The sequence below is a fragment of the Mesocricetus auratus genome, unplaced genomic scaffold (genome assembly GCF_017639785.1).
Source record: "Mesocricetus auratus isolate SY011 unplaced genomic scaffold, BCM_Maur_2.0 Super-Scaffold_100691, whole genome shotgun sequence".
NCBI classification, from domain to species: Eukaryota; Metazoa; Chordata; class Mammalia; order Rodentia; family Cricetidae; genus Mesocricetus; species Mesocricetus auratus.
Genome location: NW_024429267.1, coordinates 17,549,375 through 17,562,846, shown reverse-complemented (window position 1 = coordinate 17,562,846; position 13,472 = coordinate 17,549,375). Strand labels below are relative to the sequence as shown.

Here is a 13,472-nt window from a genome sequence, read left to right as displayed (position 1 = left end):
GGATCGATGTAGCTTGGAAGAGAGGAAACATGGTCAGTGGATAAGGACCACGAGAGACTTTTCTGGAACTTTCACCCCAAAGAACAAATTCTTGCCAAGTCATTTTGCTGGCATGGGTTCCTCAGCAGTTTTGGATAGAATCTTCTCAGATGGCCCAGTCAGGGTTGAACATTTCTTTTCCTTGGGTTGGACTCCTGGTTTTCAGCGAGCAACAACACAGGCCATCTTTCCTGCCTGTTAGCTTAAAGCACATCACAAGCATTCCTCGTTGAGTAGCTTTATGGCAAATTCCTTCAGAGCTTTTATTCTCTGAGTAAGAGAGGCAGACGTGCCTTACACAAGGTTTACACTTAGGGTAGAGCACATGGTAGTTTTAACAGGGAGGAAAGTGCTGACCAGTCCCCGAGGGGGTCAGAATTGATACTATCAATTCATCTGGATACTATTGATTAATCTGTGGAGTGCATTCCTGTGGGAACTGTTGGCTCGTTTTGGGGGTACTGTTGATACTTATCTGCTCTTAAACAAGTGGTTTGTTTCTACTCCTTCAGAAACTTTTCTATAACCATAACCACGTAAGATGCGCCTTTCTGGAAAGGTATCTTTTTGTAAATTGAATACTGTGAAATTCTCTGAGCAAAATTAACTCTTTACAGATTAGGTGGACAGAAAAATTTTAAGATTTACTTATTATGTATACAATATTCTGTCTGCATGTATGCCTTCAGGCCAGAAGAGGTCAAATTTCATTACAGATTGTTGTGAGCCATCTTATGGTTGCTGGGAATTGAATTCGAGACCTTTGGAAGACCAGCTAGTGTTCTTAATCACTGAGCCATCTCTCCAGCCCAGATGGATAGAAAATTTAACTTGCTCTGTAACCTTACTGAAACTGGAGTTTCAAGCCACTCTTAGACATGGGCCTGTCATTCATGTTTCAGACAGACCACAGCCTCAGAGCTGAACCACTACGCTCCTTCTAGAATTACTTTCTAGAAAAACTCTAAAACCAACTTGATTTTTTTTCCCTGAGTGAATGTGTATGTGTGTTGGCCTGATCGTATGTGTGTATACCACTTGCTCACAAGTGCCTACGGAGGCCAGCAGAGGGGGCAGTTGAGAGTCATCCATGTGTATGCTGGGAAGGGAACCAAATGGGATCCTCTGTAAGGACAGCTAGTGTTCTTAGCTTCTGAACCATCTAATACCTTGAACCTTAATTAAACTTAATGTTACAGCCTCCCAGCAAACAAATGCCACTGTTCTCATTGGAAGGCTTGTAATAAAATTATATTCAATTCTTATTTTTATACGCTATAATTTTTGTTTTTTGTTTTTTTTTTTGAAACAGAGTCTCTGACTGTCCTGGAATGTTCAGGCTAGCCTCAAACTTACAGAGATCTACTTGTCTCTGCCTTCCGACTGCTGAGATTAAAAGTGTGTGCCACCATGCCTGGCTACTTTTCTTTTTCTTTTTAGACAAAGTCTTACTATGTATATTTGGCTGGCTTGAAGCTCACTACAAAGACCAGACTGGCCTAGAACTCAGAGAGCCACCTGCCTGAGCTTCCTGAGGGCTGGGATTAAAGTCATGCACCACTACTCCTGACAGACATTTGTCACTTGTTACATATATACACAAACAGTATCTTCAATAGTATCTTCTGACTCATGGAGTCTAAAAAAGTTATGATCTGCCCTTTATGAACAAAGTTTACACGTCCCTGCTCTAGACTTGAAGCCCTGCTCATGTACTAAAAGGGCTGTTTCATATCCCACTAAGCTTTTCACGCAGGGCCAGCAAGAGGCCTAACAATGGCTGAAGCACCACCCCAGGGCACGAGGAAAAGAATGACACACGGAAAACCCTAGGGGTCAGTCTCCCTGGGGAGACGCTAAGAGTATGAGTGGAGACAGGAGAGGAAAAGAGAAAGAAAAGGGAACAAAGCAAAGGTAAGGGTTGGGTGGACCTCTGCTCTAGAGCGCCTGCCCAGGAGGCATGAGGGCCTGGGGTCGCACACCAGCACTGGATAGGAAGGAAGGAGGGAAGGAAGGAAGGAAGAAGGAATGAACAAAAGCAAACAAACAAAAAACTTTTTACCAAGCATGGTGGCGCCTGTAAATCACAGCAACTGGGAAGCTGCAGAGCTAAAGAGGATTTCTAGTTCAAGGCCAATCTGGGCTATATAGACAGACTTTGTCTGGAAAAAAAAGAAAGAAAGAAAAGAAAAAAGAAAGGAAGCAAACAGCAAACGAACCCAGTGAAGACATACTCTATGCAGTGCTGACCAAGCTCTATGTCAGTCAAGGAATCCCATCACACACAGCAACAGAGAGTGAGTTATTAGTGCAAGGAAATGCAAGCAGCCCTGCTAGTGTATCCAGGAAAAACAAGCTACAGGTAGATCTTCCTGTGTGTTAATCGACAGGAATGACACCTATGGAGGCAACCATTCACCAAATCAACCCTTATCGAGATATACTGGTTGAAGAAATCCATTAAGGACAGAAGCATTCTAGCAATAATACATTCATTCATTAAGTAATATATTCTGCGTTCAGATACCAGCTGCATAATATCCTTTCTCCACTTTTACAGCATTGGTGAAAAAAACACAAATAGAATGACTACAGCACCGATAAATCTCGCCATAAATGCAGCTATTCTAATCAGCCAAATAGAACTATTCCCTGAAATAACAAATTAACAAATACCTTAACCTCCCGAAGGTTCATGCATTCTTCCCAGGAGTAAAACTTTCTTTTCATTCTGCAAGAGAAGAAAAAGAAATAGCATGCTTATTCCAAGTGATAGGCTGAACATCATTTCTAAAAATGTTTTTATTCAGGGTTGGAGAGATGGCTGAGTGTTAAGAGCATTGCATGCTCCTGCAGAGAACCCTCATTCAAAATCCCAGCACCAGCATCAGGCAACTCAAATTGCCTACAACCCAGCTCCATGGGACCCAATGTCATTTTTTGTCCTCTGTGGGCACATACATATACACATGTGCCAAGCACACATGAATGCACACACATACAAATAAAAACAGATAATAATTTTTTTCATTCTGAACCTAACTCATGCTGGTTTCAATTTTCATAAAATGTTATACTATCTAAAGAAGCCCTTATTTTAAAACATGGCAAGTCAGTCAAGTCTAAGTCACCAAACTTCGCAGCAGCAGTGGGAGCCTGGTACACTGCTATTTTTTTGTCAACTTGACACAAATCTAGACCTATCTGGGAAGAAGGAATCTCAGTTGAGAAAATGCCCCATTAACTGGAGGGCCACCATCTTGGTTAGTGATTGAGGTAGGGGGCCCAGCTCACTGTACGCAGTGCCATCCCTGAGCAGCTGGTTTTGACTGTATAAAAAAGCAGGCTGAGCTGAACAAACCACAAAGAACAAGCCAGTAAGCAGCAGCCCTCCATGGCCTCTGACTCAGCTCCTGCCTCCAGGTTCCTGCCCTGGCTTCCCTCGGTGATGGAGTGTGACCTGAGAGTTATAAGAAGAAATAAACTCTTTCCACACCAAGTTGGGCATGGTGTTTATCACAGCAACAGAAACCCTAGCCAGGTCCCCTGGTGTAGTACAAAGAGCTAGGTCTGCTGTCTGACTTTACCACTGACAAACTTGGCCTGAAGGAAATTTCCTCAGGTTTATTCTGTCTAGGCCAGTGCCAGCAGACGGAATTTTTGTTGGTGGTGGAAATCTTTGGTGATATCCAATATGGTAGCCACAGATATGTTGCCACAGGATAAGGTAGACAGCGCTAGTTAGGCTCAGGGTGCTATAAAAAGAAAAGGAAAAGGAGGAGGAAGAGGAAGAGGGGGAGATGATGAAGGTGAGAGGGACATACGATGGGAAGGTCCATGGGAGAGTTGGGGATGGATGGGAGCAAGATACCTTGTGCATACATAAGAAATTTTCAAAAAATTAATTTAAAAGTATGTTTTTAAAGAGTATGTGGCTACACTGAGCACTCAAAACATGGCTAACACACTACGGGATCTGGGTTTTAATGTACATGCAGATGGCAAATATGGTATCTTACTATTTGTGGTAGTTGAAGGGTCTAGGTATTGGTCTAGGGTATTAGAATAGTTGGTCTCAAGTTGGTGGCTGTTTAGGAAAGCTTAGGAAGTGTGACCTTGTTAGAGCAAGTATGTCACTGGGGTGGGCTTTGAGGTTTCAAAAGGCTTGCCTTATTTTGGGTGAGTACACTCTGTTTTCTGTAAGCTCTCAGCTGCTGGTCTACTCCTCTGCAACCTGCAACCTCAGCTCCACCACCATGGAAGTAAAAATCAGTACATTAGCTAGGCATATGCAGTAGGGCAATCACAAGAAAGATCTGGGTAGAAAGGTATTAGGTAAGTTCATGACACGGAAAGCTAGAGACTGGAACAAAGAGGCAAGAGGGCAGTGATAAGAGATAAAGCTAGAGGGAATAGGCCAAAGGTGTAGCAACTTGGAGGTCACAGATTTTGATGCCTATTGCTAAGAGGATGGCAATGAAAGAAAGCTATGTCACATTGGACTCTCGTAGGCTTTGGTTCAGGAAGTTCATTTAGAAGGTGATTCCAGGAAGCCAGGGCAAAGATCAGCAGAAAGAGGGGAAGACGAAAGATCAAGTAAAAGATATGCCAGTGTGCTGATACCAAGAGCAGTGACTAGGCCTAGTAGGCAGAGGAGGCAAGGGGCTTGTCTTAGTTATGGTCACTATTATTGTGATGATGAAACACCATGACCAAAAAGCAAGTTGGGGGGGAAAGGGTTTATGTGACTTAGGCTTCCACTGCTATAGTCACTTTCTGGAGGGAGTCAGGACAGGAACTCAAACAGGGTGGGAACCTGAGGCAGGAGCTGATGCAGAGGGCATAGAGGGGCAAATGCTTACTGGCTTGCTCCCTCTGGTTTGTTCAGTTTGCTTGTATGTATGTATGTACGTATGTATGCATGCATGCATGCATGTAAGAACTCAGAACCACCACCAACGGGCTGAGCCTCTCCCATCAAGCACTTACGTGCCTTCCTACAACCGGATCTTATGGAGGCATTTTCTAGTTGAGGTTTCAGATGACTTTAGTTTGTGTTAAGTTGACATAAAACCATCCAGCCCAGGGCTGCAAAGAGGCAGTAGAACACAAAGGATGTTTAACACTAGTGGTTTTAATGAACTGTCTTTTTCAGTTTGGTATGAGCAGTGAAAAGACTGGGAGCCAAGAGCCCTAGAGAGGACCTGGTGGTCAGATGGTAAATGGTAATAGGTTGGAAGTGAGGTTCTAGTAGGAATGGGGTGGGTAGACCAGATAGATATTTAATACAATTGACAGGACTAGATGACTGAAGGCAAGGCATAAGTGGGAGCAAAGTCAAGAGAACTCAGGCTTTGAGGTGGCTGGAGAGAGGGAAAAATGGAGTCGGAAGGAACACTGCACGTCTGTAGCCCGGTTCTTGGGAGGCAAGGCAGAGGGGTGTGGATTCAAAGCCAGCTTAGAGTGCACAGCAAGACTGTCTCATAGAAAGAAAACAAAACAAAGAAGAGGGATAGGCAAGTCTGGAATAACACTGGAACAGTGCCCTGGATGCAAGTTCAGTTTGGGGAATGATTTTTAACTGGCTACAGGCCTTAGTGATAAGAAGGCATATGAGCATAGGTGGCCTAGCAGACAGGCTCTAACATGGTCCCCAAAGACCCCTAACTTCCTCTACTTACAACTGTGTATAACCTTTCTCCTTCAGTAACTTGCTTCTATCCAGTAAGGGCACATCATTCTGAGCGGAAGCCACTTCTATGATTGATTTGTAAGAGTAAAAAGATATGACTTCCATCTAAGCAGACTCTTTCTTAAAAAAAAAGAATAAAGATTTATTTATTTAGTGTATATATGTACGACAGGGTACTATGTGTACCATGTGTGTGGCCACATAGGCCAGAAGAAGGTATTTTAGATTCCTTGGAACTGGAGTTATAGGTTGCTGTGACTGTAACTGTTGTTACAGGTTGCTGACTGTATAGTTCAGCTGGGGCTGAATTCCAATCCTCTACAAGAGTAGTGAGCACCCCTAACCACTGTGCCATCTCTCAGCCCTTACTGCTTTCCTACTGCAGCAAGGCACTGTACTGTGAACTACTCCCTGGAGCAGCCCACATGGCAAAGGACTGAGAGGTGGCCTCTGGGTGACAACTAGCAGAGAACCTAAACTCTCAATTCAACAATGCACAAGGTTCTAAATGCAACCTAAAGTCACATGAGTGAGCTTGGAAGTAGATCCTTCCCCGCCCAGCTGTCAATAACACCATAGTTTTGAGCAACACTTTGATTACAGCCTCAGAAGAGACTTGGGACCAGATAACTCAGCTAAGTTGTGCTGACCAACAGAAACTGAGATATAATGTGTGGGATCTTGTTCTAATCTACAAGTTTGGAGTAAACTGCTATACAGTAACAGGTAACTAATGCCATAGCTCTGAACTCTGGCTGCAAAAACTAAGTATGGGTCCCCCCCCCCCCCCCGCACACAAGACAGCAGATGCCAGACAAACACATTTCCTCTCCTAGAAAATGAAGTTTATTAACTTCACCACTACCTCATCAGAAAGTTGTAAGGTTTCTTTATAACTTCAGAATCATCGCCCGATGTTCTCTATGCCTCCCATCCACTCCTCTTTAGAAATGTTTCAAAGACAGGGAACGGACAGAACAGAGTTGAGATCATCTTGGGAGGGAGAGCTGCCTGTGAGTTCACAAGAGCGAAGTAAAAACTTACTTTTTAATGGCAATCAGCTCTCCAGACTCGATGCTTCTTCCCAGCAGGACAGAACCGTAGGTCCCATCCCCAAGCTGCTTGATGGTCGTGTATCTATTCATGGTGCGCCTGCTCTGTCGGGACACTCATCTCAGGGCCGAGGCGGCTCAGTCCTGCAGCAGCACCAGGCCTCCCCAGACTGTAACCAGATTTTCCGATGGCAGCACCAGCACAACGTATTCAATAGAACGTGATTATCTCCCAAATACATATTTTCAAAGGTCAGTCTTCTGCCTGTACAAAAGCACAAAGGATTAGGACAGATGCTAATGAATGTTTTGGATTTGTGTATGTTTGTAACCTAAAACAGTGGTTAGTGAACTGTAGTCACTGGACTGCCATTCATTCATTTAAATAAAGTTTTTTAAATTTATTTACTTATTTTTATTACATATACAGTGTTCTGTCTGCATGTAATCCTACACACCAGAAGAAGGCACCAGATCTCATGATAGATGGTTGTGAGCCACCATGTGGTTGCTGGGAATTGAACTCAGGACCTCTGGAAGAGCAGTCAGTGCTCTTAATCTCTGAGCCATCTCTCCAGCCCCTTAAATAAAGTTTTATTAGGACAATTTGTTTACACTTGCTCGTTATCTTTATCCACAATAGCAGAACTCAGTATTTCTGACATTGTATAGCCAAGAGTGGTTATGTTCTGGAGTCACAGAAAAAGATGTCAACTCCTGGCCTACATATTCTCTTTTAAATACAAATAAGAGTATTCATAAAACGAGAGACGGTGTGCTTAGAAATCAATGAAATGATTTAGCTCCAATTCAGTGCCTCTCTGGGAAAACTGCGTAACTATGACGTATGAGGGCTGCTGAACCAAGAGCACCCATGCTAAATATGTTCTCTACGCATCTGCTACAATCAGCGGTGTAAGCATACAACCTGGGAAGCCAATATCACACTGCAGAAAGAGAACTGACATGGTCTCTTGAGCCACTTGAGGTTAAGCATCAACAGTTCTATTTTTCTTTGAGATGATTGGAAGGTAAAGGAAGAATGAATCATTCAAGGCCTATATAGAAGATATATAGTAATTTCAGTGCTACCCATTGTAGGTTTTTTTCTTTAAATAATAAGTCATTGATGTTTTTCAAAACCTATAATTGAGAGTCATCAAGTCTGTGTATAAAAAAGAAGTTTTGTAACCCAGCTGACTACAAAGTTCTCAGGAAACACTCACAACATAAATGCTGAATAAAAACAACACAGGTATATTATTGGTGCTAAACTAGTAATCTGAAGATTCAAATGATAGATTACTGAAGGATGTGACTTCCCACATATAAGTCCTGTCTATACAGCCTCTCCTTCCAAAAGAATTTCAATCAGTAAATGTAAAATAAAAGGTGAAAAGAAGAAATGCACTACTAAGTAAATACTGGCAGAAAGCAAAGCTCATACATGAAGAAGGTAATGGGTGGATGAAACAGGACATTTGTAGAATCTCAAATATACTAGGTAACTACTAGGGAGGAGATAACTTTACAAAAAGAAATTCATTAAACAAAACAGAAACAAAAATACCTCCCCCCAAAAACCCAAAATCCAAACCAAAAATGCCTCCTTCGCTGCTGGTAGTGGCATACTTGAGTAAGAATGAGGCAGATCTCTTGTGATTTTGATGACATCCTGGTACAAAAAGGGAGTTCCAAGCTAGCCAGGGCTACACAATGAGACCCTGCCTTGAGACAACATAAAACAAAACAAAACAAAACTCCAAATATCCTTGCGTCAATGGTAAGTTCAACATCCTCACCAAGGAGATGTAATTTATTAATTCTACATGCAATGCACTGAGAAATGTTGTGGAATAATCCTCTTGTACACTGTAAAGATTTGTCACTTGAATTGGTTTAATAAAACAATTACTGGCCAGTAGCCAGGCAGGAAGTATAGGCAGGGTGACCAAACTAAGGATGATGGGAAGGAGAAGGGCAGAGTCAGGAGACACCAGCTAGATACAGAGAGAGCAAGATGGGCATAGTGTACTAAGAAAATGTACTTCCATGTGGCAGAGCATAAATAAGGAACATGGGTTAATTTAAGATGTAAGAGCTAGTTGATAATAAGCCTGAGCCATTGGTTAAGCCTCTGTGTGGTAATTTGGGAAGTGGCTACGGTATTTGGGACCAAGCTGCTCTGAGACGGAAAACTTCCAACTACCAAGACAGGCACAATACCAATCAGTGTACTTTAAAGTGAAGTCTACAGTAATCTCTTAAAAATGTAGAATCTCAGCCGGGCAGTAGTGGTGCCTTTAATCCCAGCACTCAGGAGTAAGAGACAGGCGAATCTCTATGAGTGTAAGGTCAGCTTGATCTACAGAGTGAGTTTCAGAATAGCCAGGGGCAGTTGTATAGAGAAAGCTTGTCTCAAAAAACCACACCAACCAATCATCCAAACAACCAAACGAAAAAAAGCAGAATCTCAGTCAGCTTAATCATGAGGAAACAACACACAGACCCCAAATGAGGGATATGGTATATTCTATAATCAACTGGCCAGCAGTATTTGAGAGAGGCAAGATCATATAATGCAAGAATAGGCAGAAAAGGCAAGGCTAGAGGCAATTAAGGAGCTATGACAACTAAATTCAACATGGGATCCAACATCCCCAGAAAAGGACAGCAATGGGGACTCCATGAAATGCAACTACAGTCTGCAGTGTAGTCAGTAACATTAATCATACCTACAGTAATTCTCTAGTCTTGACCACAGCTCTCTAGTTACCTAAGATGGAGATGCCAGGTACAGTTTTTAGGTCTTTACCATTGGAAGTTTTCTATGTCCATGACAAACTCAACACTGAGAAACAACAATAAAAAATAAGCCTAGGTAAGGTTTTTGTAAAAGTTGTGCAATGACTTGAGACTCCTTGGGAAATACACTGGCAATCCTGACTTTTCTACTGTCTACCACACAAGTGAAAGAGCACATGGGGTCCAGCTCAACCCACTCACACTCAGCTTGCTCAGCTCGCTCCTTCCCCCGGGAGGGGCACTTTGTTTCTTTTTGCCCTTCAGGATCTTTCCTACAGCTTCTTTGTGCTATTCTTTACAGTGATGTATTCCACTGCTGGCTGATACATATTCATAAGGCACATAAATATTAATAGATATTTATAAGTACATGCCCTTCTTTCAAAGAGCTTAGCCATGGTAAGGAATGAGGGGGGTGGCATTTCAATTAGGCCCATGGTACTGGGTGTTTGGAGGGAATTTGGATCAGGGTTAGTTGGCTTGACTTCCAGATGGGTCAATTCCAATTGGGCTCAGAAGGCAATAAGAAAAGCAAAGAAACCGAGTCATGAAGGAAAGCTAGGTGTGTTGTATTGCAAACAGGAATGCTAGCATAAGGGTTTAAACTTGGGATCAAGGATGAAACATGGGTAACCTAAAGGCATCATTTTGTTCTGGAGGACCTCAGATACACCTCTGTGTATGTGTATGCATTTGTGTATGTGTGTGTGAGAGAGAGAGAGAGAGAGAGAGAGAGAGAGAGAGAGAGAGAGGGAGGGAGGGAGGGAGGGAGGGAGGGAGAGAGAGAGAGAGAGAAAGAGAGAGAGAGAGAAAGAGAGAGAGAGAGAGGGGTATGAATATGAGCATAGGTGCACTGACCTGCGCATACACACATCAAGACCAGAGGTCAACTCTGGCTATCTTCCTTTGTCCACCTTGTGTCTTTGAGACAGGGTCTCTCACTGAGTTTTGGCTAGACTGCTAAAAAGTGAGCCTCCAGGATCCGTTTTCTCTGCATTGCCCCCTTTCCTAGCACTGGGATTACAGCTGTGTACCCAGACTTTATATGTGGGTGCTAAGGATCCAAGCTCAAGCCTTCGTGCTTGCACAGCAAACACTTTACTCACCGAGCTGTATCTCCTCAGCTACCCATGTTTAGAAACACAGGCGTCGACTGAATTCTACTCTGAAAAAGAGGAAAATGCTGTATAAAAAGACATTATCCAGTCAACGGAAGCAAGCAGATAAATGGAAGAAAATTAGATAAATATTATATCTATCTTAAGTTTATTGAAGTTGATACCTATGCTGTGGCTCAGCAATAACACTTGTGCTATTGTTGGAAAATACATAGAAAGATCTAGAGACAAAGGACAATGATGGATGTGATTACAGCTTCTTATGGGATTATGTCCTGATAAAGCCACTATAAGCTGAAAATAATGTGAGTTGAAATGCATCTGTTATTCCTAAGCTACCAAATGCCATCCCTTAGCCTTGTCCACCTTCCACACACTCAAAGCACAGCGGGTTACTTTATCATCAAATACTGAATATCTTCTATACACATAGATATGTATTTTTTGTAGACATGTTGGGATGTAAACACAAAACACAATATAATACCAGTAACATCCTCTGACGGAATGGCTGCCTGGGAGCTGTGGCTTGCTGTCAGTACTCAACATCAAGAAAGTATGGTACCTCAGAACACAAGGCTGGGAAAAGATCAAAACTGAGAATTCAAAGTGCAGTTCCTATGGGATGTATATCATTTCGGGCACCATCCTAAAGCTAGAAGTCCGTGACTGAACCACTGTGAAGCTGAGCACGACTGTTGTGTGCATGCATACATGTGTGCAGGCCTGGGACAAATAGGGTAAAATAAACATTAAAGGAGAAAAATCAGAGTGGAGAATGTGCTAGCTTCTGAATTGTATCCCCACCACATTCCCATTCGTAAGCAGAAGCTCTAACTCCCAAGGTGACTGTATTTGGAAAGTAAGCCTAAAAAGAGGCGAGTGGGTTAAAAATGAGGTCCCAAGGATAGGGCATTGGTATGACAGGATTAGTGTCTTGTCTCCTTTGCCCCATCCCTGCCATGTAAATGTCATCTGCAAGTCATCTACAAATTAGAAATAAGGACCTCACCTGCAGAAATCCATTAGAACCTCAGCTCCGATCCCTCGAGCTGTGAGAAATAAACTTCTGTTGCTGAAGGCAGTCAACCTGCAGCTCGCTGCACTAGTCTGAGCAAGCAGAGGTAGATACAGGAGCTACCATGTACCCCTCCTGCAGCTTTTCTGTAAATCTGACATTACTGCAGGTTACACATTTAAACACTTCTCCTCAAAATAGTAGAGAGAGGGGATCTTTTAAAAAGGCACATAGACCACACTGAACAGTTTACCTTCATTTAAAACATACGAATGCAGATTTACTTGATATGACCTTCCCAGAACGCCCTCATTCTCCCATGGATGATCACCATCTCATGGGCTATTTGCACTGAGGACTTGCTCCAACTGTACACAAAGAGCATCTGGCCACAGCCCAAGGAACGGCAGCTGTGCTGCATCGATCCCTCCTTCACCATATTCACCCTCATCTACTTTGTGGTGTGCATACTTTCCAAGGCACCCATAGCTTCCCTGTAGTGTATGAAGACTCCCAACATTGTTTATCATCTTCCAGTAACCAGCCAATCAACCAACCAACCAACCAACCAACCACCAACCACCAACCAACCAACCAACCAATCGACCAACCAACCACCAACTAACCAAGTCACCCACTAAACAAACAAACAAACAACAAAAGCAAACAATAAAACAACTCACTGGAACTCTGGCTTGTCAAGATTCATCTAATGAACTACAGTCTTTATTTTTAAACTTTTATTATTATTTTGTGTCTTTGTGCTTGTTATGTATATGAAAGGACAAGGTGTTGGGGGAGGGGGTAGGTATGCCATGGTACAGTATGGAGGTCAGGGGACAACTTAGTGGAGTCAATTCTTTTCTTCTACCTTTTCATCAGTTCTGGGGATCAAACTCAGGTCACCAGGCTTAAGCTGCAAGTACCTTTATCTGCTGAGCTGTTCTACCAGCCCCACAAATACACATCTGTCTGTCTGTCTGTCTATCTATCTAAGTTACATCTGCTCTACTCTTTAGGTAATGGCAAGTTGTTGTTTTTTAAAAATAGGGGACTGCTATGACCTGGCTACATTTTTTTCTTTTTTGTGTTCTAGTTCATTAGATGTTTTCCTTCTTGTCTACCCAATCTTGCACACTGCTATTCAAGCTAATTTCTCCATGTCTAGTGTCCTGAAGAAACGATGTCATGACAGCGTGTATGCACATACAGTTAGTAGTCAAGTGTGGCTCGGCTCTCTGCAGCCTAACTGCACACTTTCCTCATAGGACCCATTTTCCATTCCTTAATTATCTCTGGCATGCGCCTCTCAAGCCTCTCACGCTTTTCCACCTCCTTGATGAATTGTGTTGGCAAAATTACAGTGTGTGTGTGGGCACCTCTGCTTTTCTTTTTGCAATGGCCTTAGACTACCAATTATTAACAAAGCCTTTGCTTTATAGCTAATGCGCCACTGTTTCCTTATCCACTTAAATTTGGTAACTGTAACAATGCTTTTTCCTGGATTACTAAGAAAACTACTTATGAATGAAGCACTTTACTGCAATTAAGATATACTGAATCTTTCAACACACAATTACCCTAACAATTAATTCCTACTTGTTACAATGTGTCATTATTATCAAGAAACAAAAATCAATTATTGTGGCAAGATCTGGCTGACACTGTGTCAGGATAGCAGCTTTGCATGCTTTTATGTCAAGTAATTAAATAATGACTGCACGACAGATTGGTCTAGTACCTCTTCA

At 42.5% G+C, this 13,472-nt stretch overlaps 1 protein-coding gene across 7 annotated transcripts in view; it reads right to left on the bottom strand.

Moving 5' to 3' along the window:
- The window catches only part of Cilk1 (ciliogenesis associated kinase 1), a 62,545-nt gene that overhangs the window by 32,057 nt on the left and 17,016 nt on the right, over positions 1-13,472 (bottom strand). For 4 of the 7 annotated variants that reach the window (XM_013116102.3, XM_013116103.3, XM_021229349.2 and 1 more), the window contains 3 exons: positions 10,695-10,753; positions 6,776-7,048; positions 2,716-2,770 (listed from right to left, as the gene is read on the bottom strand). In XM_013116102.3, coding sequence (XP_012971556.1) covers positions 2,716-2,770; positions 6,776-6,876 — 156 coding nt within the window. In that variant the 5' untranslated portion in view covers positions 6,877-7,048; positions 10,695-10,753. The remainder of the gene's footprint in view (positions 1-2,715; positions 2,771-6,775; positions 7,049-10,694; positions 10,754-13,472) is intronic. The other 3 variants (XM_005073710.4, XM_013116105.3, XM_005073709.4) reach the window with 1 other exon arrangement.